This window comes from Bubalus bubalis, chromosome 19, assembly GCF_019923935.1.
Source record: "Bubalus bubalis isolate 160015118507 breed Murrah chromosome 19, NDDB_SH_1, whole genome shotgun sequence".
In the NCBI taxonomy this organism is placed as follows: Eukaryota; Metazoa; Chordata; class Mammalia; order Artiodactyla; family Bovidae; genus Bubalus; species Bubalus bubalis.
The window spans coordinates 6,664,830-6,691,307 of NC_059175.1; the positions used below are offsets into that span (position 1 = coordinate 6,664,830).

Genomic DNA, 26,478 nt, shown 5'->3' on the forward strand with positions numbered 1-26,478 from the left:
ACAGCATCGGACCTTGCTTCTATCACCAGTCACATCCACAACTGGGTATTCTTTTTGCTTTGGCTTCATCCCTTCATTCTTTCTGGAGTTATTTCTCCACTGATCTCCAGTAGCATATTGGGCCCCTACTGACCTGGGGAGTTCCTCTTTCAGTGTCCTATCATTTTGCCTTTTCATACTGTTCATGGGGTTCTCAAGGCAAGAATACTGAAGTGGTTTGCCATTCCCTTCTCCAGTGGACCACATTCTGTCAGACCTCTCCAGCATGACCCGCCCGTCTTGGGTTGCCCCACGGGCATGGCTTAGTTTCATTGAGTTAGACAAGGCTGTGGTCCTAGTGTGATTTGATTGACTAGTTTTCTGTGAGTATGGTTTCAGTGTGTCTGCCCTCTGATGCCCTCTTGCAACACCTACCGTCTTACTTTGGTTTCTCTTACCTTGGACATGGGGTATCTCTTCACGGCTGCTCCAGCAAAGCACAGCCGCTGCTCGTTACCTTGGATGAGGGGTATCTCCTCACCGCCGCTGTTCCTGACCTTCAAGGTGGGATAGCTCCTCTAGGCCCTCCTGCGTTGGCGCAGCCACCGCTCCTTGGACGCGGGGTTGCTCCTCCCTGCCGCCACCCCTGACCTCAGACGTGGGGCAGCTCCTCTCGGCCGCGCTCTGTGCGCCGCGTGATGGTAGACATTGCTAAAACAAGGTGCTGGTTCTGTCAATAGAGAGTTCTGTCAATAAATCTGGAATTAATCCACAGTGTGCTGAGAGCTTACTGATAAGATACAGTAAACAGATAATTTAAATGAGTCATCCAACATCACATAAGACTTTAATACTTTGTAATACTTGAAAAGTCTGCTGGCAGATACCAAAGTACAAACAGAACCGTAAACAGCTCATACATTTTAATTTTAATAAATGTGACTTTTGCAGGGAAGCTATTCTTTGTCTCATGTATATACACCAAAGGATGTCCGTACAGTGATTGAATATGCCCGATTACGAGGGATTCGCATCCTGCCAGAATTTGATAGCCCTGGACATACGGCGTCTTGGGGAAAAGGTAAGGAGTGTGTTTTGTGAGTTGCTAAAAGTGAACACGTGTGCTCCTGCATCTCATGACTTGGTGCTTGCTTATTTCGTTCTTGTGATTTGCACAAAGGTAGCACTATTGAGGGTTGTAATTCAGTAACTATTATATGTCTATTGCGAGCAGGTCACTGTCTAGGCATTGCCTAAAGTATAAACACAAGAGATAAAACAAGAAATGATTACAAGTAGAACGTGAAAAGTGAGTTAAACAGTTACATGACTGAAGTAACACCTAAAATGTTCTTGAGAGATCAAAGAATATATTCTTGTTTCCGGGAGAAGGACAGGCATTTAGCTGGAGGACAGCACAGAAGAGAGCAGTATGTGCTGTGCTGTGCTTAGCCTCTCAGTCGTGTCCCACTCTTTGTGACCCCATGGACTGTTGCCCCCAGGCTCCTCTGCCCATGGGGATTCTCCAGGCAAGAATACTGGAGTGGGTTGCAATGCTGTTCTCCAGGGGATCTTCCCAACGCCTGGATGAACGCATGTCTCCCGTACTGCAGGCGAATTCTTTACCATCTGAGCAACCAGGAAAGCCCATGAATACTGGCATGGGTAGCCTGTCCCTTCTCCAGGGGATCTTTCCCACCCAGGAATCGAACTGGGGTCTCCTGCATTGCAGGCAGATTCTTTACTACTGGGTGCTTAAGAACTGCTTCTGGAGCTAGACTGACTGGGATTTGAGTCCTATTTCTGACACTTAGGGGCTTCCATGGTGGCTCAGATGGTAAAGAATCTGCCTGCAATGCAGGAGACCCAGGTTTTATCCCTGGGAGGTGAAGATCCCTTGGAGAAGAGCATGGCAACCCACTCCAGTATTCTTGCCTGGAGAATTTCATGGACAGAGGAGTCAGGCAGGCTATAGTCCATGGGTCGCAAAGAGTTGGACATAGCTGAGTGAATATTACTTTCACTTTTCACTTTCTGGTGTTTATAAACTGAGTTTCCCTGGGCAAGTTATAGAACATCTCATTCTCAGACTTCCAATCTCTAAAATGGTGTATTAGGAGTAGCCATCATGTCATGTTTTTTGAAGATTAAAAAATAAATATAAAGCACATAGCACTGCACCTAGCATTTATAATTGTTCAATAAAAGTTATTAGAATAGACCTGGAGAATAGTGGGAAATGAGTCTGAAAAAGTAGCATGGTAGGCCTTGGGTGAGGAGTTTGCACTTCATCAGGACACTTGGAGGCCAGTGAAAGCTGCAGAGTAGAAGACGGACACGTTGGAAGTGAAGGTCCGAGAGCAGAATGCTGATAACAGGGATGGCAAAGAATGTATGGAACTGAGAGACATTCTGGAAATACAATCCATAGAACTTGGCAACTGACTGACTCCAGCAAGAGAGGGAAGAGAGCCTTGGTGGGATGGTGACTGGCTTACCAGAATGTGAAAACTGGGAAGCTACAGAGGGAGTGTGGGGGAGAGAATTTAGTTTCTGTTAGATTGTATTTTTAAATTTTATTTATGTTGGGCCATGCTGGGTCTTTGTGCCGCGCAGGCTTTTCTCTAGTTGCAGCGAGCGGGGGCTACTCGCTGGTTGTGGCAGGTGGGCTCAGAAGTTGCGGTGTATGGGCTTAGTTGCTCCGCATATGGGATCTTCCCAGACCAGGGATCGAACCTGAGTCTCCTGCATTGGCAGGCAGATTCTCTACCTCTGACCCACCGAGGAAGCCCTGTTGGATTATATTTGAAGGGAAGCTAATTGTGTTCAGCAGGGAATTTGAAATATGGTTTGAAACTTGAGGAAAAGGATTGGGGCAAGCTGAAGATTTGAGAGCCCTTAATATTTGAGATGGGGCTTCCCTTGTAGCTCAGTTGGTAAAGAATCTGCCTACAGTGAAGGAGACCGAGGTTCGATTCCCGGGTCGGGAAGGTCCCCTGGAGAAGGAAATGGCAACCGGCTCCAGTATTCTTGCCTGGAGAATCGCATGGACAGAGGAGCCTGGCGGGCTACAGTCCATGGGTTGCAACAGTCGGACACAACTTAGTGACTAAACCACCAGCCACCAGTATTTGAGATAGTATCTGAAATGGGTAAAATCTCAGAGGGGCTGATGGAAAAGGAAGCAAAGCAACACAGGGGCAGTATTCAGGAATTAGTTCTCCCTTTTCTTATCTGAAGAAATTACCAAAGTAACTCTGAGTAAACACGCTTATCTTTTTCTGTATAACATATATCTTCAACAAAATAAAGTAGTATAATCATGTGCAAAGCCTTGTCTTTGTGACTGAACTACTACTTCAGAAAAGATTCTCCATGTTTCCTTCTAGGCCAGAAAGACCTCCTGACTCCATGTTATCATGCGAGAGAGCCATCTGGGACTTTTGGACCTATAAACCCTATATTGAATTCAACTTACAGCTTCCTGTCTAAACTTTTCAAAGAAATTAGTACTGTGTTTCCAGATGAATTCATTCATCTGGGAGGAGATGAAGTAGATTTTCATTGTTGGTATGAAACTTTGTTGACCACGCCTCTCCACCCTTTTCTAAAACCTCTTGCACTTGAAGCAGATGGAGAGGTGTCCCTGGGAAGAGGAAAGACTTGGGTGAACATCTCTGTGAGGTGTTAACCTGGGACCACAACTCCTAAGACGGTGAATTGTTTACAGAATTCACATACTGATGCTACTGACAGAAGCCTATAGGAAGGAGAATTAAGATGCAGAAGAAAATGGGAATTTACAAAAAACTAAGTAGAGAACAAGAATAGCTTTAGTGAAGAGGATAATGATTAAGTGGAAGAGATTTTTTCTAGTAAAAATCTTCTGTGCAAATAGCCTTAGATGGAAGAAAGTTGTGGGAGCTTAGGGAAAGCCATTTTTACAGGATATCAGCTTCTAAAAAAATTAATTGCAGTGGAAAGTTAACATAACTCATAATTAAATTTTAGACTTATTTTAGGCATAATTAGGCTTATTTTAGGCTTAATTTAGTCATAATTAGGCTTATTTTACTCTTTACAAACTTTAATAGATTTCCATCTGTATAAATAATGTTGGAGATATATGTTGCTTTAAAAAGATTGGGCATATTGAACTTTTAATGAAACTTTTATCACTGTTTTTGTTTAAGGAAGTCCAATGCAGCAGTCCTGCATTTCATGAGGAACAAACGCTTTGGCAAAATTGAGAAACTACAATCTTTCTATATGCAGATGTAAGTTATTGAAAGCCTGCTTGTTTTTATTTCATCAGTGCCTTTTGTAAAAGTTTAAGCTCTTATTTAGTACTACTTTATTTTCTCATTTTCTCTCCATTCCTTTTCCAAGTGTACATGTTATATTCTTTGTTATACAAGGTACAGATGAAAAATCATAAAGGAGGGTGCAATACCCACTATTCTCTTTAAATCAATAACATGGTGACTCCAACCCTTTTGCAGTGACTGTTGAGACGTAGGGTGGTAGCAGTTATCTGCTCTGTGAACTCAGCTGAAAACCCAGCCTACCCGGGAAGGCTTCGTCACCGTCTAGCTCCTGGAATTCATTGTGTCAACTCCAGCATTGCTTTTACTCTATACCTGTGCTGTCTGGTATGGCAGCCACAGCCGCATGTGGCTGTTTGTATTAAATTATACTTGAAGAAAATTAAAAATTCAGTTCCTCAGTCACATTAGCCACACCTCACGTGTTCAGGAGCCAACAGCTACATGAGACTAGTGCTACCGTGTTGGAAAGTGCGTATACAGAACATTTCCATCCCTGAAGATAAAGATCTACTCGACGGTGCTGCCCTGTGGTAAACAGTAGTGAACTGATTTTGTAAAGAGCCGGACAGTAATTACTGGCAACTTCACGGGGCACATGTGGTTTCATGGGCTTCCCCGATGGCTCAGCAGTGAAGAATCTGCCTGCAGTGCATGAGATGTGGGTTTGATCCCTGAGGCGGGAAGATCCCCTGGAAGAGGAAATGATAACCTACTCGAGTATTCTTGCCTAGAAAATCCCATGGACAGAGGAGTATGGCGGGCTACAGTCCATGGGGTCACAAAGAGTTGGACACGACTGAGCATGCATGCATATGGTTACATACTTTTTAAATATTTTTTAAGCACTGCTTTACCAATGTAAAAAGGGGCTTCCTTTGTGGCTCAGCTGGTATAGAATCCGCCTGCAATGCGGGAGACCTGGGTTCGATCCCTGGGTTGGGAATATCCCCTGGAGAAGAGAAAGGCTCCCCGCTTCAATATTCTGGCCTGGAGAATTCCATGGACTGTACAGTCCATGGGGTCGCAGACAGTGGGACACTGAAGCGGCTTCACACGCACATACTGAAAGGCATCTCTCAGTGTTGCAGTCTTTGGTATAAAGTGTGCGTTCTTTACACACACATTGCTAAGTTTGTGATCTGAAATAACTTTGTAATTTTTTTCAATGGTAGGGTTTTGGATATGATTTCAGCCATGAAGAAGAGATCCATAGTCTGGCAGGAGGTTTATGATGATGAAGGCGAGGTGAGAGGTTACTAATACTGCGTGTGGTTCTGGTAATATGAGACTTAACACCTTGGATGGAAGGAACCCTAAGCTTTCCCTGTAATGTTGGGGGAAGTTAGCTTACCTTTCCGTTTAAGCTGCTGTTAGGCAAGAGCCGCACACCGACACCCATGATGGTGGTATTTATTTATTTCTTCCATTTACTTCATTCTTCAGTGCTGCCCCCTCATCTCTCCCATCTTCCCTCCTCCCTCTCCATCTCATTCTTAGTAACAAATTGAAGTACTGTGAAAAATGTTCCCTTTTTCAGAAGGGCAAAACAAACAGATAAGAATGAGTCTTTACTGCTGTTGAGGTAACCTTCGTTTTAAGCACCACTGTCAAGCACACTTTTTACTTTAAGGCGTTGCTCTCTGACATAATCAGAATTCTTTATTTTCTTGTGGGGAAACTGAAAATTTGAAAGTCCAGCTACTTGTATTATCTTTCCAGGAGTGTTAGTGGCATCCTGTAAGTTCCAAAGTAAGTAAAAGAGTGTGGTAGAGATGGGACTAAAGCCTTAATTTATTACACCTACATGGTATTGTATATAGACAAAAGGTAAAAAATTAAAAGGTTTGATGAAATGTCTACGTCCCTGTTATTACAAATAGCATTAGATATTACCTCAAAGAGGAAAGGGGAAAGAAGAAAACATTGCTTTATTCAAGGATCTTGAAAAGTTATTAGCTACAATGCCTTAGACTTTTAATTTCATCTCCTGTAGCTGCGAGACCTAATACATATTTCATTTGTAACTTTAAAAGCTTACACCAGGCACAGTAGTTCAAGTGTGGAAAAAGCAGAACTTTCCTATGAAACTAAGTCAAGTTACAGCAGCTGGCTTCCCTGTGATCCTTTCTGCTCCTTGGTACTTAGATTTGATCAGTTATGGAGAAGACTGGACTGAGTACTACTCTGTGGAGCCTCTTAACTTTGCGGGTAAGTGAAGCAGCCATCATTACTTGACGTGTTAGGTTTTACAAACCCTCCCCGCCCTCCAGGGAATCTTTACCTAGGTACCACCTACTATCCTCCCTTTTATGTTTGATCCTTGATTTTCCTTGTGTATAATCCAACAGACTGAACTCAGTATCATTTTAAACTTTGTGAAAGAAACTGTTTGCGACCCCATGGACTGTAGCCCACAGGCTCCTCCGTCCATGGGATTCTCCAGGCAAGAATACTGGAGTGGGTTGCCATTTCCTTCTCCAGGGGATCTTCCCAACCCAGGGATCGAACCCAGGTCTCCTACATTGCAGGCAGACACTTTAACCTCTGAGCCATTTGGTAAGCTTCGAAAGAAACCGTATTCTTTCCTAAATGAAAGAACTTAAAGTAAGATTCCCTTACACTGATAAGACTTGTCACTATGCATTCAAAGAGGCCTGACTGCAGGAGCCTCGTCTCTCCTCTGAGCTTCCTCTCCAATGTAAGACACCTAAGTAGGGATCGCGTCCTGTTCGGCGGCTTCCGGGTTCTGAGGAGGAGGCATCCTTGGGGGTGGGCATGTCTGAGTGGTGGGACTCTAGGCTCTCAAACCCCTTAAGAACAGTTTTGCTTTGTCCAGTTTTGTACACTAGACTTTAATATACAATTTCCTTTGAGGAAAAGTGTTCTGGTGTTTAAAAAGTTTCAAACCTGTAGGTCTGTCAGCTGTTTCTCCAGAAGCATTTTCTGAGAATCAAGAAGTCATAATTACTGACGATACCTAGTCTCTTTGATACCAGAAGATAGGTGCTGAAGGCAGGAGTGGTGCTCACTAGCATAGTCCACCTTGCATTCCTTGGCACACTGTCCACAGGCAACCAGGGGAAGTGCTTCTGGTGTCCAAAGAAGTTTGCAGAAAACCAAAATAAAATGGTCTCTTTACTACTGGCCAGCTACATTAGTCGACACACGCTAACAAATACTCTGTGAACCACGGGGTCAGCTGCGGCAATGAAGTTTGCCACCATTTTTTGTACCATAGCTGTGAACTTCTCCCAAGGTCCTCCTGACTCCCAGAGAGAAGCCTTGCCCCAGGCTAACACCAGAAACCAGCGCCGCCTCTGTGTGTGAGCCTCAGGTTGCAACCACCTAACTCACACCACTGACTGTAATCTAGGTACTCCGGAACAGAAACAGCTTGTCCTTGGTGGAGAAGCCTGCATATGGGGAGAGTATGTGGATGCAACTAACCTTACTCCAAGATTATGGTATGGAACCTCAGGGAGAACTTGTGGACTAAGGGGCCTGAGTTGCTCTTTTCCACCCAAGCGGGAAAGCACTACAAACTTGCCCAAGTGTGTGGTTTGCTTCTTGAAGAAATCATGAATGTAAACTGCCTTGGGGGACATGTGGTTTAAATTTTAGGCCTCGGGCAAGTGCTGTTGGTGAGAGACTCTGGAGTCACCAAGAAGTCACAGACCTAGAGGATGCCTACAGGAGGCTAACAAGACACCGCTGCAGAATGGTTGGGTAAGACGCATTTATTTGTCAGGCTAGGACACTGTGAAGTACAGGGTGATTTCTTACCTTCTTTAGTGTTAGCTAGCTTATTAGGATTTTTTGTTTTTTGCTATAAACAGAAATGTATGTACCTAACAGGTAGTGATCTAATCAGGAAAAATTGGCAACTGTTTCTCCATTAATTATGAATCTCTCTTTAGTAATCTGTGGTATGGGTTAGTGATTCTGACTTGAGCTACTAAGTTTCTTAAGACAGACATGAATTATATCAATCTAAAACATCTTTTGTTTATACTTGTCCTACAGACGAGGAATAGCTGCCCAACCTCTCTTTACTGGATATTGTGAGCATGAGGGCGGAATGTAAAAACGAGCTGAAACAGAAGAAAGATATGGGAAAAGAGCCCACGGTCATCCATACTACAATCAACCTGATTTTAAAAATCATGTTTTTGAATAAAAAATGCTTTTATTGAACCTCCATCTTATTATACATTAGAAGATTGACACCTTTCTTGTGAGACAAGCGTAAAATCAACCAACCAGAAACCTTGTGATATCCATCACTCAGTGTATTCCAAAAGACTGAATCTTAACTACCAACAGTAATAATTTACTAGATAGACAATACAGCTGAGGTACGTTAACCGTCAACATCAAAGCGCGTTTCTCATGCTCTAAAGTAGAAGGAGCAGCCACCGGTGCCACCGCCTGTTCAAGTTCTCTTTTAAATTGTTCTTACTGAAAACGAAGTCGGTAGGTGCTCCTGAGTTTCCCTCCAAGGACTTAGGACAGGCCACGTCTCTGGCTGAGCAGCGTACTTTGGTCTTGAGGATTCATGGCTTGATAATTAGACAGCTCTAAGGCAAAAGTAGCTGAGCCTGATGTTAATGTTCGAAGCACAGTTGAATAACCCTAATCAAAATAATTTAAGTTAGTTATCTCTGCCAAGTTAAGCCTCAAATCTCTCCCTGCACATCTTTTGACCATTATCAGGAAAAATCTGGTAAGTACCGTGGAGGACCGAAAACCAGGATCGGGGGTATGCTTCAGAAGCATTCCGCAGTCCCAGCGTTTGGTAAAGACTCTGCTGGCACTTAGACGCCTGCCCTAGAGCAGGAGAGGCGGCGGGGAAAAGAATGACAGGAAGAACTGGCTGGGCCAGCAATAGTGGAAGTAGGTAAGTGCTCGGCATGGAAAAACGGTCATTGAGGCTGACGACACATTTAGTAGAGCACAGCTCCAACTTTGTGGACGACTGGAAAGCCCTCCCCCACACATCCACACCCGTGCAGATAGAATCCCTGGGATTCTCCAGCAATTTATGTAAACTATGTAGATTTAGTCACAGAGTACCTACCATGATTTCTGCTAAGGGAACATATCCAATAACAACTTTGTTGTCTTGGCGAGACTGGACCTCCTGAATGTTCCCTCTTCTCTGTGCCAGGTCTGCTAGGACAGGGCTGAGGTAATCTCTGCTCACTGTCACCTCAAGATTCATCAGGGGCTCCCAAATTTGCTTATCAGCTTTCTTCAGAGCCTAAAGAAATTAAAGGATGTTAACGCCTCTTCCTTAGACTGCAGATCAGACTTCTGTTACGAAGGGAAGATTCATAAAACCTTAAATACCATCCATACTCTTAAGCACAGAGCCTCCAGCAAAAAGACAGAAGCCTGCCTTAACACTCTATAAGAAGTCCAGAACGTCAACGCTGGCTCGTCCATGAATGCCAACAGCGCACCTGAGACTTCATGCATGTGTTGCAGGAGGACGCTTGGTAAAGTCTGATGATGTAGAGTACCTGTGAACATGTGCCCAGAGACACAGGGAAAGAAAATGGTTTTCCCCTCTCAAAGACATATTTCCTTCATGTATCTCCTCTTTTATGTTTGAAACCTATAGTTACGGTGCATGCTACAAGTCGGGGCAATCAAGGAGGGAAATAAAGGAGCTAAAAACACAATAAGTAGAACATATTCTCAGTGTAAAACACACAGAATTCTGTTCAGAATTTCAGATTTCAAAGGCCAAGAAGAACAAGCGCATACAGAAACTGAAGAAAGCTAAAACAGCATCAGGCAAACAGGAAGTGGACAAAAACTGGGGAAGCAGCAGAGGAACAAAGACATCTTGGGGTCCTAGTCAGATTGTCTGTAAGCATCATTCCATCAGCCAAACTGGTACATGGATTCAGAGGGCGTTTGCAAGTGCTGTAGCTACTGATGGGTTTGCTTTAAAAGGTAACCTACTCCTCCGGCCTACCCGAGTTAAAACAATTTCCTGTATATTCTAAGCCGTTTGCTTGTCAGATGGGATGCAATAATCGTGGATTTAGCAGTGGAAACCAGACCAAAGAGAAGGGCTCTTGCATGTGGCCTCTCCTTTATCTGGCTCTGGCTGATCATCCTCTCTCTGCTCACCGGCCCCCACTCACTCAGGACCGGACGCTACCATGGCGTCTATTGTCCAGTAATGCTCTGCGCCTCGGACGCTTCTGTTCCCCACACTTCAGCACCTCCGCCTTCCCCTCTCCCTGCTACCTTCACGATAATGAAAATTGGGCAGACTCATAAAAACTTCAGTGTATTCTATTTATCGTAGAAATTTCAGAAAACCATCGCACACATATATATAGTAAAAGCCTAATTTCAGTTCTTTGCAGCTGATTAAGCCTTGAAAATCACTATCAACTGAAATGACTCAACCAGAGAAAAAGTAATAATCCTTGAATGAAAACATTACTAAAAAATAATGACAGTCCCTACAAATGACTAAATAGATCCTAAGTATTTTTGCAATTCTTACCCAAAGCTTCATGCCACTCCACATGATATCTTTTCGAATAACATTACGGAGTGGGGAAAGACTAAAAATTAAGAGGAATAATGCTGTATCTAAGGAAAAGTTAGAGTTCTGTGTGACGGAACAAGAGGTGTTGTGCTCGTGGGTCTGTCCTTAGTTCTTTTTTCACAGTCTTTTCCGTGGGAACAACTGCCTAGTTCCAGAGCGTCAAAGCGTCCTCTAAGCTGCACTCGAGTCACAGTCTTCGGGTGCTCCTTGTAATCCACTGGCCTGCTCTGGGATGATGTCTGAGTATCTTGCAGCAACCTGATATGGCCCAAACTGATCTCATTATTTTCTTTTCCAAACACTTGCTTGCTCTTTCCTCTTTCTGTTGATGGCGTCACTAGTCCTCAGTTTTCCCGGACGTGCATCTTTGAGTTCCTTTTTCCCCAACATAAGCTGTAAGATGTCTATACCTATTGCTGATACTCTAGCCCAGATCTAGTCTATTCCCTGTCGGAGGCTCTCCATACTCCAGTCCCTCTTATATTCTAATGATTATGCTGCTCTCTTCAAAATGTTTAAATCATTTACCACACTTCTCAAATCTCAAATTCCTCAGTGTAGGTTCTTACAGGTTTCCCTACAGTTGGACTCGATTTTACTTTTCCAACCCTAATTTCAACACCCCCTGCCTTCTTTAATCTTTGCATGTCTAGAATGCTGCCACTGTACCCATAGCCTCCAAAACATCACAGGTCAACAATTAAGGAAACTGTAAAAGCCCCTGTGTACTTGTCTTTTGAAGTGAAATGCTGACTCAAGAGTTAATGATTGGGAAATGTGAAGATGTAGAAACAAGAATAGCTGTTAGGCTAGGGAACTGGGAACAATTTAGACTATAATTCTGTCACAAAGCAGAATTACCAAACTCACAGTTCCCTTAAAGATATAAAGGCCTGACACACACTCCTAAATTGTTTTTACCAGAAGCAAACCCCCCTTCCAATGAAAACTGCCAACCTCAGGAACATAGACCATAGACAGGTTGAAACAGCCTGCTCCTGAAACACTATAGAGGGTCACAGTCTTGAGGTCACTGGCTCACCATGGCCCCCTTTGCCTGGCAAAGCAATAAAAGCTACTCTTTCCTGTTTCACCGAAAACTCTTGTCTCCACGTTTCTATTCAGCACCTGTGAACAGAGGCTGAATTTCAGCAATATTTAACTTCTTTCAAAGTCAAAAAGAGGAGTTGCAAAGAGTCAGATGTGACTAAAGAACTGAACAACCATTGGATAAGTTTCACGTATGTAACAGTGGAACCATCACCACCATCAAGACAATGAAACACATCATATCCATCAGCCCTGAATGTTTCTTCCTGACCTTATGTAATCCCTTCCCTGAGCCCTGCCCTCTCTAACCTCACCCCACTCCCTCCTTTCCACTTGTCCAAACAAATTGCTCATCTGCTTTTGTCATCAAAGATTAGTTTACATTATCTAAAAATTTTTTAGAAATCAGTATGTTTTCTTCTTTGAGGTTCTTTTTTTACTCGGCATAATTATTTTAAGATTCATACATGTTGTAGTATTGTTACCAAACCAAACTTGGGTTCACTTGCCCTGGCACCGTAAAACCATCCTAGTGACACACGGGATTGTGGTGAGGGAAAATACAGTGTTTATTGCCGGGCACCACACAAGGAGTTCAGACAGCTAGTACTCAGGAAGCCTGAGTGCCCTGAAGGGTTTCAGCAAAGCAGTTTTAAAGGCAGGGTGAGGGAGGCCGCAGGATACATGACCAGCTTGTGCACAGCTTGGTTGACAAGCTGTGAGCTTGGTGAGCTCACAGCACAGTGTCACGGGTTAGCATTATCAGTCCTCAGGCTCCAGGAGGCCTGGGTCTTGTGTGCTCATGGTCGTTAAGTAGTTAGCTTCTCCCATTTGGTGGGGGTGTTCATACCTGTAAAACAACTCAGGTATCATATACTCTGATCTAGGTACTTCAGAGGGGCACTTCAGCAGAGCACGCGGGGGCTCTGTCCCAGGGCCCAAAGGGCTCTGCTCCATTTCAGTATTTCTATGTGCACTCTGCTCACAGCAGTAGCCTCCTGGGGGCTCAGAGAAGCTATCATTTTCCCTTTTTTATTTACTTAATTTTTATTTTTGGCTGTGTCATTTTATTTTTTAATATTTATTTACTTATTTACTTTTTATTTTGGCTGTCAGGTCTTAGGAATTGAACCCGAGTTCTCTGCATTGCAAGGCCGATCACTGGACCATTAGGGAAGTTCCGCTATCATTTTAAAAGCCTTTACTTAACCAGTTGCTTTACACATAGTATCTCAAATCCTTATAATAGCCTTGTGTGTTGTTCAGTCACTAAGTTGTGTCCAACTCTTTGGGACTCCATGACTGCAGCACACCAGGCTTCCATGTCTTTCACTATCTCCTGGAGTTTTCTCAAACTCATGTCCATTGAGTCAGTGATGCCATCCAACCATCTCATCCTCTGTTGCCCCCGTCTCCTCATACCCTCAATCTTTCCCAGCATCAGGGTTTTTTCCAGTGAGTCGACTCTTCACTTAAGGTGGTTAAAGTACTGGAGCTTCAGCTGCAACATCAGTCCTTCCAATGAATATTCAGGGTTGATTTCTGGTAGGATTGACTCATTTGATATCCTTGCAGTCAAACAGACTCTCAAGAGTCTTCTCCAGCTTCACAGTTTGAAAGCATCAATTCTTTAGCACTCAGCCTTCTTCATGGTCCAACTCTTACATCCATACATAACTATCAGGAAAACCATAGCTTTGACTAGATGGACCTTATGACAGTCTTGCAAGGTACAGAAAATTGATTGAAACAAGCAGGACCCTGTGGTACCCTCCAGGGGACAAATGTTTTCCCTGCCTCCATTTCTTGTTTGTGGGAAATAGACATCAAGGAGGCTGAAAGACCTTTCCTGAGTGCTAAAGGGCAGATTCAGTAACTAACCTGGGAAGTAAGGGGATGAAGGGGTCTGTCCTGGTGACTCAGCAGTAAAGAATCCGCCTGCAATTCAAGAGACTTGGGTTTGATCCCTGGGTCTGGAAAATCCTCTGAAGAAGGAAATGGCAACCCATTCCAGTGTTCTTGCCTGGGAAATCCGATGGACAGAGGAGCCTGGTGGGCTATAGTTCATGGAGTGGCAAAAGAGTCGGACACAACTTAGCAACTAATTAACAACAACAAAGGGAATGAGGATACAAAGGAGGTGCAATCAAGAAACAGTAGCACAGTGATGTGGCAGGGCCCTCGTGCCACCTCAAGGAATATGCATCACACTGTCTTTCAGTTCTTCTGCAGGAACTAAGGCCCCCACCCAGATGGAAGATGGTAATGTCAGTCTGAGCATAAGATTCCTGTTTCCTCGCCAACAACTAATCAGAAGAAAGTCTGCACACAGTGGAAGATAATGAAGACTCTGGACCCCCACCTTCCCCTCAAATGTTTAACTTCCTTTTCTCCATTTAAAAACTTTCATTGTCAAGTTGGTTTTTGGAAAGGAGTCTGCCTTCTTCCCAGGTTGCTGGCCAACTGAACAAAGCAAACTTTCCTTTCCAACCAACACTTGTGTCTTGAGTACTGACTTTCAAGCAGTGGAATAACATGGTCTTATGTTACAGATGAGCAAAGTGAGGCTCGGAAAAACACTGCTAAGAAGTTTGAGAACCAGGATCTGATTCTACTTGGACTAATTACACATTCTCTTGTTCCCATGGGCCAGCCTACCCCTCTGAAATCATCTTAACTTGTAAAGAAGTTGGCTTCCACTATTGAAACCTGAATCTGGAAAAACTGCTTCCCACCTACCCTCCCCAAATGTCAGGAGCCGCATTAGGCATTACTGACAAAATGGAGGCACGGTCCCAACCCCCTCTCCTCATCCCGAAGGCACGGTCCCAGGATGAAGGAGTTAGGTCTTGTGATTCTGACTTGTTCTTCCCTTTCTTTGGTTGAGTTGGCTGGAAAGAATGTTAAGGTGCTTATTGTTCTTGAGAGAAGCATGAGAAAGCACAAAGCCTTCTGCGGTTGTGCCCAGAAAATAATCTATAAAGTAACCATTGACATTTGTTCAAGGATCTTTACAAAGAATGTTCCAGGATGAGCACATCGGCTGCAGCTTGAGGCCATGGGAAGGATTGTTATCTGAGACCTGTTTGTGAGGGGAATGTTTATGGCAAAGAAAGTTTGCTGAGCTTAGGGTTTAGGAATAATTAAGAATAGCTAGAAGCCTTTTTAGGAGATGGTGAGCTTAGGATACTAGGGGCAAGCAGGATTTAGAAAGATAAGAAATAAACTGAGGGATGTGGTGTGCAGCCCAGACATAAGCATGAGTTACAATGTAACTCTGGTTTAAGGGCCACAGTGATTTATGGAGACAAAATCTGGGTGAGGGGGCACTGAAAATGTAAAACCTCTGATCTAATACTTTTGTCAAAGTATAGAAGAAGACCTGATGCTTGAAATAAACATGCAGTCCCGCACCTTGAGTCAGAGGCTGCATCATTCTCTGCTGACACTGCTCATCTCTTCAGGCTGATTCCCTGGCTGTTGGGGCTGGACTGCAGCACCCAAACTCCAATCCAGAAGAAAGATGAAAAAATTATAAGAAAATGGAATTTTTCTGTGATTAGCAAAAAGCAGAGTTCAAGATCAAAGGACAAATGTGCAAAGAAAAACACACACGGAAAACAAGCTAGCTGTTGAAGCACACTGCTACAATTCTTAGGAAGTCCCCTCTTTACAACACACCCCTTCACCTATTCCCTGTCTGCATCAGGTAACCCTGCCTGGGCTGGGTCCAGCCTCCATGGATCACAATCAAGGCATGTCATGGCTAGATATCACAGAGCCAGGCTCCATTCCTTTGTGGAGCAGGACAGGTTGTCTATTTTCTGAGAGCCTTGGTCTCATACAGACCCACTCCTTATGGACTGCAGATGTCATCAGTTCAGTTCAGTCATTCAGTCATGTCCAGCTCTTTCTGACCCCTTGGACTACAGCACCCTAGGGTTCCCTGTCCATCACCAACTCACAAAGCTTGCTCAAACTAATGTCCATTGAGTTGGTGATGCCATCCAACCATCTCATCTGTCTTCCCCTTCTCTTCCCACCTTCAGTTTTTCCAAGCATCGGAGTCTTTTCAAATGAGTCAGTTCTTCACATCAGGTGGCCAAAGTATTGGAGTTTCAGCTTCAGCATCAGTCCCTCCAATAAATATTCAGGACTGATTTCCTTTAGGATGGACTGGTTGGATCTCCTTGCTGTCCAAGGGATTCTCAAGAGTCTTCTCCAACACCACAGTTCAAAAGCATCAATTCTTTAGCACTCAGCCTTCTTCACAGTCCAACACTCACATCCATACACACTACTGGAAAAACCATAACCTTGACTAGACAGACCTTTGTTGGCAAAGTAATGTCTCTACTTTTTAGTATGCTGTCTAGGTTGGTCATAGTTTTTCTTCTAAGGAGCAAGTGTCTTTTGATTTCATGGCTGCAGTTACTATCTGCAGTGATTTTGGAGCCCCCCAAAATTAAGCCCGTCACTGTTTATGTTGTTTCCCCATCTATTTGCCATGAAGTGATGAGACCAGATGCCATGATCTTAGTTTTCTGAGTGTTGAGTTTTAAGCCAACTTTTTCACTCTCCTTTTTTACTTTCATCAAGAGGTTCTTTAGTTCTTCGCTTTCTGCCATAAGTGTGGTGTCATTTGCATATCTGAGGTTATTGATATTTATCCCAGCAATCTTGATTCTGGCTTGTGCTTCATCCAGCCTGGCATTTTGCATGATATACTCTACATAGAAGTTACATAAGCAGGGTTACAACATACAGCCTTGATGTACTCCTTTCCTGACTTGGAACCAGTCTGTTGTTCCATGTCCAATTCTAACTGTTGCTTCTTGACCTGCATACAGATTTTTCAGGAAGGAGGTAAGATGGTCTGGTATTCCCATCTGTTGAAGAATTTTCCAGTTTGTTGTGATCTACACAGTCAAGGGCTTTGGCATAGTCAATAAAGCAGAAATAGATGTTTTTCTGGAACTCTCTTGCTTTTTCAATGATCCAGTGAATGTTGGCAATTTGATCTCTGGTTCCTCTGCCTTTTCTAAATCCAGCTTGAATTTCTGTAAGTTCACAGTTCATGTACTGTTGAAGCCTGGCTTGGAGAATTTTGAGCATTACTTCTCTAGCCTGTGAGATGAGTGCAATTGTGTGTTAATTTGAGCATTTTTTTTGACATTGCCTTTCTTTGGGATTGGAATGAAAACTGACCTTTTCCAGTCCTGTGGCCACTGCTGAGTTTTCCAAATTTGTTGGTATATTGAGTGCAGCACTCTCACAGCATCATCTTTTAGGATTTGAATAGCTCAACTGGAATTACATCACCTCCACTAGCTTTGTTTGCAGTGATGCTTCCTAAGGCCCACTTAACTTTGCATTCCAGGGTGTTTAGCTCTAGGTGAGTGATCACACCATCTTGATTATCTGGATCATGAAGCTCCTTTTTGTACAGTTCTTCTGTGTATTTTTGCCACCTCTTCTTAATATCCTCTGCTTCTGTTAGGTCCACACCATTTCTGTCCTTTATTGTGCCCATCTTTGCATGAAAATTTCCCTTGGTATCTCTAGTTTTCTTGGAGAGATCTCTAGTCTTTCCCATTCTGTTGTTTTCCTCTATTTCTTTGCATTGATCACTGAGGAAGGCTTTCTTATCTCTCCTGCTATTCTTTGGAACTCTACATTCAAATGGGTATATCTTTACTTTTCTCCTTTGCCTTTTGCTTCTCTTCTTTTCACAGCTATTTGTAAGGCCTCCTCAGATAACTGTTTTGCCTTTTTGCATTTCTTTTTCTTGGGGATGGTCTTTATCACTGCCTCCGGTACAATGTCATGAACCTCTGTCCAACCTGAGATGATTTAGTTTAATGTTACCCGCTGTAAACAGTGTGATGCACCTGGGGCTGGTTAGCCTTTGAGGAACCCCCAGTCAAGAATTCACACTTCAGGGATGATTATTGAGCCTCTGAAGCATCCTAATCAAGAAGATACACTCCAGAATTGCAGATTAGGATTAATGTTTTTGAAAGAGCGGATTGGTTAACTAGCAGAAGTAATGACTGGAATGATTCCCATTAAAATGCAGAATTGAAATCTATGACTAATTAGAAAGTGGCTTCCCAGGTGGTTCAGTGGTAAAGAATCTACCTGTCAATGCAAGAGATGTGGGTTTGATCCCTGGGTCGGGAAGATCCCCTGGAGAAGGAAATGGCAACCCACTCCTGTACTCTTGCCAAGAAAACCCCATGAACAGAGGGAGCCTGGTGGGCTACAGTCCATAGGGTCACAAAGAGTCATACACGACTTAGCGACTAAATAGCAGCAGCAGAAAGACTATAATGGCCCTATTGCCCTTACCCAGGCAAACATGAGGATCTGGTCTGCCCAGCCCACGTCTTTGGAGCAGCACTTGCCCTTCAGACATTCACTTGACCCTGTGCTCTTTCTCATCCCTCTGGCCTGCTTCCTGACCCAACCAGTAAGTTGGCTAATTCTGCTTTAAAAATTACTGTTCCTCCTTAGAATGAACCTCTCAAGCAAAGAGCTAGTTGGAATGCCTAAAGATTGCGAGGGACTTTTCCCCCACTCACAAGTCACCACTGTATGATCATTTTTATACCTGCTTGTTAATAAACACTGACACATGTAGCAGAAATTGGTCTCAGATTTCATTTCATCACAATAAACAAGCTGGTAGCAAATTTGTCAAGGAGAAGATTGTACAGTCTCCACTCTCTCTAAGCCCAGAGGTAACCGGCTTTTACAAGAATAATAAAAACAACAACAAGTAAATTGCCCAGCACTGACTTGCTAGTGAATCCGTTGGCTTAGGACAGTTTGCAGCATTACCCTTTTAACCTGAAAATACACCTCTACAAGGCCCTGGGATCTCCTACTTCTGTGTATGAAGCAAAGACATACATCCTGACTTCAGAGTTGCAAAGCTAAAAGATTCCACCCATCCCTTCTGCCCCCCAAATCCCTACTTTGATCTACAGGTGGAGAGAATTTACCACAGTGAGGTGCCTTCTAATTAGCTGCAAAGCCTGTGGCTGCCAGGACTGCTTCACTAATGTCCTGAGGCTAGTGCTCTGCAGGTTCCCTGGTTGTGTGCGGGGAAGTGAGGCTGTGAGTGTGGAGTTGGGGGAGCAGGGGTGGGGGGGTGAGGGGGTTGGCCCATGGCGGGGACACCTGGCTGGGGAAAGGGCGGGAGGAGCAACACCTGCTCCTGCGTAACATGATCCTGTTGTCTTTATGAGGACAAGACTTCCAACTGGTCCAAGTGCGCATTTTGTTGCTGGTAGACAATGAGAACCAGGCCTCCAATCACAGCCAACCAGTCACAGCCAACTTAACCCACTATTATGGAAATTGCTCCAATTAAGTGCATCATATTTGCATGTGAAATGACAACTAAGTGCTTGCCTCAGAGGCAATTTTTGCAAATGAAGCTGGTGTTAACAAAATAGGGTAGTTTGTCCTTTGTTGGGATTATTCGTGACCCAGTGAGATGGCAGCCCTCCTCAAGCCTTGCCTTGTGGCCTGTCATAAATTACTTGCCCCTCAAATGCTTCCTATGGCTTGCAGATGAGCCCCTTGAAATAAATGGGCTTCAATCACCAGTTTCAACAATTGTCCTGTCTCCAAGTAATAAAACATCTGGAAAATTGGGCTAAATGGATAAAACAGTTCTCTGTACTAAGTATCTGGCATCCTTACAACTCTGTATAATGTTGTTTTTTTTTTTTTTTAATGACCAGATGTGGTACTTTTGTGTTATGAAGAACAGAGGCATGTTTTGTCATGTTTTTATTGCATTGAAATGCAACATATATTTTCATAGGTCCCTGGAGAAATGCTCTCCCATTGATTAGGGATTGTTGATGTGTTGGTTTACAAACTTGAAAAGTAAGTGAACCGCTCAGAAAATTGCAGACATAATTTAAACCATCAATAAACTGGACACTCACAAGGCACCAGCTTAAGAGAAAGAATTCAGTCCATAAATTTACCTTCACTCCTAGTGGATATGTTCCATCAAATCTTTGATCTTGCTGTCGTTTATATTCTTATCTGTCTTCTGGAATATGTACAGCTTTATGAAAAAATGGTTTCATCAAACTTGCTGTTCACTTCTTTCCAATTTCTCATTAAGAAAGCTTAGCTGCTAACCCACCTGTGTAGTCTCCATTTTATGGACCTTTGTGGGGTTCCAACAAGATGCTTTTCACATCTGTGCGTGTATGGGGAACAGAAACAAAGATATTTAGAACACTGTCCACTGGGCTACTATTCTAAAAATCTCCTTGAACACCACACCACCGAAGACACACACACACCCCCCCCCCCCATTTATTTTAGAAAGTTTGGAAAACACGGAAAAATACAAGAAGACATTTTGCTGTACCCCTGAAACACAACATTGTAAACCAATTATACCTCAATTTAAAAAGTAAATGTTAAAAAAAAGTATAGAAGAAAACTGAAAAATCATCTGTAGCCATATCCAGTTACTATCACAGTGTATATAGGTAGCATTTTCCATTTGATAAGATTACAATGATATTCTGTATACTGTTTTGTCACTTCAAATACCACACATGTTTTGTTCTTTTAAAATAGGAAACTTGATAGAAAGGCTATTTTTATTGAACTAGTTTACTGGGGGACATTTGGAGTTTTTAGGAACGTTCACAGCTGTAAACCGTCTGCGATATTGAAGTTGCCGAGGGCAGGGGGGGAGGGAGGGGGATGGCTGGGAGTTTGGGGTTGGTAGACGCAAACTATTATTTTTAGAATGGATAAACAAGATCGTAGTGCACAGGGAACTATAGCCAATCTCCTTAGAGACACTATAATGGAAAATAATATAAAAAAAGAATATATATGTGTAAACCTGAGTCACTTTGCCCTACAGCAGAGATTGCCACAACACTGTAAAGCAACAATACTTCAGTGACAAAGAACAGTCCAGGAGAAATAGCTTTCTATAAAAATCTTTTCATATATCTCTGATTATTTCCTAGAAGTAGAATGGCTGGAAGGGCTTCCCTGGTGGCTCAGACAGTAATGAATTTGCCTGCAATGCGGAGACCTGGGTTTGATCCCTGGGTTGGGAAGATCCCTTGGAGGAGGGCATGGCAACCCACTCCAGTATTCTTGCCTGGAGAATTCCAAGGACAGAGGAACCTGGAGAGCTGAAGAATTGGATACAGTTGAGCAACACACACACACACACACACACACACACACCCACCTGTTTATGTTGCCACTGTTCCTCTAGGCTGCCCTGCAGGCTCCTCGATCCTTGGGATTTCCCAGGCAAGAATACTGGAGTGGGTTGCCATGCCCTCCTCCAGGGGATCTTCCCAACCCAGGGATCAAGCCCGTCTCCAGTGTCGCCCAGGGCTTCAGTTTACTCAGTGGTAAACCTGAAGAGAGTGTGGCTCAGCTGGTAAAGAATCCGCCTGCAATATGGGAGACCTGGGTTCAATCCCTGGGCTGGGAAGATCCCCTGGAGAAGGGAAAGGCTACCCACCCCAGTATTCTGGCCTGGAGAACCCCATGGATACAGGAGCTTGTTGGGCTAGACAGTTCAGGGATCCTACTTGCTGCAGCTAAGTGTGACAGTCCGTGGGGTCGCAAAGAGTCGGACACGACTGAGCGACTTTCACGCCTCAAACCTGAAGAGAAGCTATGCGCTTCAAGTGTGTACTTTGAAATGTACTTATTTTGTTAATATTTGTAAATAGGGTTGAGGAATTGGGGAAAAAAAAAAAAGGCAGTACTGGGAGGGGCAATTTCTTAAGTAGGCCTTAAAATATCCGATTTGGATTCCTGAAACTTTTAATTGTGTAGCCTTGGGGGAATGGTTTAACTTCTGCTAGCTATTTTTTCCGCTTGGAAATAAAATGAAGTTTGTTTGACCTAGGACCAAATCCTTCACAAAAGAGAAGATATAGCTAGTTAATAATTTTCTGGAAATATGTACCAACTTCGATGGTAGTCAAAGACAAGGTAAATTAATATAATAATGAAATAAGATTTTTTTACTGATAAAGAAATATTTTTTTAAAATACCCGCTAAGTGCTGTTAAAGTGTGGTTAAATGGACACTTGAGGAGTATACCTGGCCATAATCCTTTTGACAAGCAATTTTTACAATCACGCACCTTGAGACTTCTTTCCTTTGGGACCAGTAGGTCCCACCTCTACTAATTTAGCCTGAAAGAAATTCACCTAAGATGTAGAAAGAAATGGTACATAAAGATGTTGTCAGAGTGAAAGATACCAGGAAAATCTCAATAGTAGGGACAATGATAATGTGGTAGATTTTATAATGACATAATTCATTTAGATTTTTGCTTAAATGACACAGGGTAATCCAAAACAAGTATATTTATGTTAGAGTATTTCACTATCAGAAATACATAAGTAAATTATAGCATGCAATCATAAAAAATAATATTTAGTAAGAGTAACAATAAGAAAATATTCATGCTATAATGTTAGGTGAAAAAAAGCAGAAAATAAAATTGTCTCATCAATATTACATGTCTGTGGAGAAATACCATGAACAGCACAAAGACTAAAAGAAAAATTTATGGGGACATAATGTGCAGCATGATGACAATGGTTAATAATACTGAATTGTATGTCTAAAAGTTGCTAAGAGAGCAGATCTTACAAGTTTTCATCACCAGGGAAAAAATCATAACAATTTATGGTGATGGAGGTTAACTAGGCTTAGTGTGTGACCATTTCGCAGTACATACAAGTATTGAATCATTATGTTGTACACCTGAAACTAACAAAAAATTATTTCAAAAACACTTAAAATCATAGAGGTTTTCTTTGGAGTATGGTGAATGTTCCCCCTTTGTACTTTTCTATATTTTCCAAAATTTATACTTGGCTAAAAGTAAACCTACTTTTTAGATGAATATTTCTCCTTGAATGAAAACATAATTATGAAAGGAAAAATGTGTTAGGTAAGGTCTTATTGTACATGGACACGAAGCTGAGGAATTCTGCTGAATTCAGATCTTGGCGCAAAGGTACCATGAAAACACATTTCGTGAAGAAGCTCTGCAGTATGTCAAATGACCTCTCCATCCACAATGTGAGTGATCGTCTTTCAACATTGTTTTATGTATTGAATTTCCTTAAGTAGAACTTAGTTTTAAAAATATGTCAGTTTCCAAATACAATCAGCACTAAAACAGAAAAGCCTGCTTAAACTAGGGAAGATGTGAGCCCCCAGCTGGTTCGTCCGTCAGGCCTGTGTTCCGTTTCTGGCTTTTCTTTCTCACCTCTCTGCCGCCCTGTTGATTTTCCCTTATTCTCATTCAGAGGATAACTCCTGGGGGTCAAGGACTGTAAACTTCAATTTACGTTCCGCTTCCAGAACGCCCTGGGGATCTAATGAGCCTCAGTGCAAGGGCAATTGGCCTCTGCTCCAGCTCTGAGTTTGTCATGCTGGGAGGCAGAGAGGGGTTGATTGCTCTGTGACCCCCCCAGTGATACCAACAGACAGAGCTTCCTGCTTCCCTGCGGCTCAGTCCACTGCTGTCTGACCTGAAGGGTGGAGGCCAAGCCGAAAGGCAGTTCTTAACCGTCCTTTCCCCTCTGCTGCAGGGAGGCTGGGTGGCGCCTTTTCAGGTGCCCATGTTCTTGCTTTCCTAAGCTGACCCTTTGTTCCAGGCAATGCCTTGTCTTTCTTACCCTTGCTGTAGCTGCATCTCTGGCCTTGTTCAGCTCTCAAAGTGGAGTGTGTGACGCCCGATGATCAGAGGCCTCTTTGATGGATTCCATGAGCTCCAAGACAATTTTTTTTTGGCCAGAATTTCTCCTGTGATCATCTAAACGGTGGTTTTACCAGTTATAAAGGCTTTGAGGATTGAAAGACATTTTCTTGGAATAAGACTTGAGTATTCTGAGGCTGCTGGGAGGAGGAGACAAAACTAAGGGTAGCTTAAGCAAACATGTTCTAGTTTTTCTTACCTACCAAGAAGTCCACAGGTGGGCAGCTGCCGGCTCAATTCTGCAGCTTAAGGCCCTTGGGGCTGGTGTCTCTATGACTCTCCTGCCTCATCCCTCGTGGCTGCTGCGACTTCAGGCATCATGTGCGGTCGGGGAGGGAGGAGGAAGAGAAAAAGAGGTGGCCTCAGACATATTGGTTTAACCAAAAAGCAAAACATTTTCCAGAAACCTCCCAGCAGGCTACCTTTTATACTTCATTGGCACCAGCTGAGTCACACCACTACCCTCGCTGAAGAGGTAGGCTGGGCAACCAGCACTTGGAAGAGGATGAGGGTTACTATGTTTGGCTGAGATCAATTGCCAGTTATTGCTTAGGGCTGGGCACACGTGGAAATATCATCGGGGTTTGGGATGGCTATGGCGGGGGGTGCAGTGGGCTCAGCCAGGCTGAGGGTCTCTGTACCACACACGCCCCATCCTCTGGCTTCCTTCCCAAATGACCCTTGTGTTCTTGACAAAGGTCAGAGCCTCTCTTCTCTTTTGGCTTCTTGCTCAGGTGAAGTGGCAACTGTTTCTCTGCACTTGGGCTATGCACCTCTCTCTCCACTCTATCAGTCACAGACAGGCTGTCGTGGGTCATTCCTCTCTCGCCCTTTATTCTTAGGGTGGAAAAGAACATGATTTCTAAGGTAAGAGCCTTCTTTGACTTCTGAAGTGTGATACTAAAGTCCAGCCACTTATCAAGGTTTTAAGGTTTAAATTTCATTTATTCTCAACAAAATGCAATCTTCCTGAGTTGAGGAAGAACATTCATGTTTAGCTGACAATAATGCAATGCTGCTGCTGCTAAGCTGCTAAGTCACTTCAGTCGTATCCGACTCTGTGTGACCCCATAGACGGCAGCCCGCCAGGCTCCCCCGTCTCTGGGATTCTCCAGGCAAGAACACTGGAGTGGGGTGCCGTTGCCTTCTCCGAATGCAATGCTAGTTTCTGCTAAAACACTCATAGTGTTAGTTTTTGACTGATTGAAGAGAAAAGGAGAAAGAAGTGGGCACAGTTCTTTTTTCTCCAGAACAGGGAGGATCTGCGGTTGTCCCCCAGCCCTAGGATCCCCTTCTTCCTGCTTCCTCTCTGTGTTCACATTTACAAAGTGCCTCTGAGTCTTTCTCTACCCTCCTTTTTTCCTTTCAGTTTTCTTATCCCCAGCTGGTGGGGACCTCATATATCACCTTGTGATCTCTTTGAATTCAGAATTGCCTGCGGCTCCGCCTTCAGCATTTCTGTATTTTTCCATCATCTCTTCCTATCTCGGGCCCTTCACCTGCTCTGTACTGGGGGTTGTGTGCGTTCCAGTGTGTTCTAAGATCAGTGTGTCCCTGGTCTTGACCATGGTCTGCTGGGCAGAGGGAAATCAGGCATTTCATGTTTTGTTCGCAGATGATTGAATTATGCTAAAAAAATTAATACTGTGCTGGGATGTCATTTTGAAATTCTATATTTTTAGAGTATCTTGGGACTTACAGATGCAAATAGTACATAAAGACCACACATGTTTCTCTCCTGTTTTAAAACTCCCTTTCCTCTATGAAAGCTTTGAAATATAATATAAAAAAATACAAAAGTTATGGCTAAATGGAAAAAAAGAGGATGCATGTTGTACTGAAGTGAAATGCCTTGGAGCAGAAGCATCAGCCTCCTTATGGCATGGAGATGGACCCAGAGTCAGCCAGACTGCGAGGCTTGGCGGCACAGTCCCCAAGGCTGCCCTCACTTTTGGCACCAACTGCAGTTTGTGGGAAGAGGTTCCCCAAACCACCCTCAGTTCTGACAATTGCCTAGAAGAAAGGACTTACAGACACCCCTGAAAGCTATGATACTCACAGTATGGAACATCACAGGAGAAGGATATAGGTTAAAATTAGCTGGAGGAAGAAACACGTAAAGCAGAGTCAGGGGACAGGGGCTGAGAGCAAAGTTTTGTTTTCGGAACACATTACAATGTGCAACAAAACACAAAATATTACCCACCGGGGGAGTTCCTCTGACCTCGATGTTTGGAGGTTTTCTTGAGGCCCCATTCCATAGGCATGGCTGATCCAGGCCTCCAGGTCTACTGATACCATGTGACCCAAAGCTCCTATCTTAAATCACAAGGTTGGTCTTTCTCGCCTGGCCAGCTCCCACCCTAATACTATGGGATGTGGCGGGCCCCTTCAAAGACCTGCTGTGTCCAGGCTCTGCCCTAGACTAAGACACTTCTACCAGACTGCCTCCCAGAAGCTGGGGCAAGGACCAGACTTCTCTCTGGGCAAAAACCAAATTCTTTATTAGCAAGATGCTTCGCTTCTTACTCATGACTGATGTCATAGGCTGCCTTCAGGAAAATGCAAAGTGAGAGAGGCATCAGAGCCATCTTGGAGACAGTGACTTGTTAGTGGTGCTGGAGATCAAACACAGTTGCTTTGAGTATGTTTTATTTCTCACCAGATATGTTCTAGTGACGCTGGGGACCACTCAGACCAGAGCCCTCAGCTGCCACTTCCAACGGCTTACAGACATCAGAGATGCTGAGAA

The 26,478-nt window shown here is 43.5% G+C and overlaps 1 protein-coding gene and 1 long non-coding RNA gene across 28 annotated transcripts in view; one reads left to right on the forward strand and one right to left on the reverse strand.

The window, feature by feature from the left end:
• LOC102398732 (beta-hexosaminidase subunit beta) overlaps positions 1-8,502 on the forward strand; it is a 34,394-nt gene extending 25,892 nt beyond the window's left edge. Inside the window, exons 7-14 of the mRNA XM_025270858.3 lie at positions 931-1,060; positions 3,369-3,549; positions 4,173-4,256; positions 5,480-5,552; positions 6,341-6,515; positions 7,681-7,771; positions 7,929-8,033; positions 8,331-8,502. Coding sequence (XP_025126643.3) covers positions 931-1,060; positions 3,369-3,549; positions 4,173-4,256; positions 5,480-5,552; positions 6,341-6,515; positions 7,681-7,771; positions 7,929-8,033; positions 8,331-8,391 — 900 coding nt within the window. The 3' untranslated portion in view covers positions 8,392-8,502. The remainder of the gene's footprint in view (positions 1-930; positions 1,061-3,368; positions 3,550-4,172; positions 4,257-5,479; positions 5,553-6,340; positions 6,516-7,680; positions 7,772-7,928; positions 8,034-8,330) is intronic.
• Positions 8,474-24,254, reverse strand: LOC102398516. 27 transcript variants are annotated; one of them, XR_006640295.1, is made up of 7 exons: positions 23,926-24,131; positions 23,647-23,812; positions 21,179-21,389; positions 20,099-20,155; positions 19,935-20,002; positions 9,385-9,567; positions 8,474-8,939 (listed from the first exon to the last, which is right to left on the reverse strand). It is a non-coding gene; the product is annotated as a ribosome-releasing factor 2, mitochondrial (long non-coding RNA). The 27 variants fall into 27 exon arrangements; XR_006546516.2 differs by having other exon boundaries at positions 19,935-20,017; XR_006546507.2 differs by lacking the exon at positions 21,179-21,389 and adding an exon at positions 24,149-24,254 and having other exon boundaries at positions 19,935-20,155; positions 23,930-24,034.
• Positions 24,255-26,478: the final 2,224 nt, after the last annotated feature.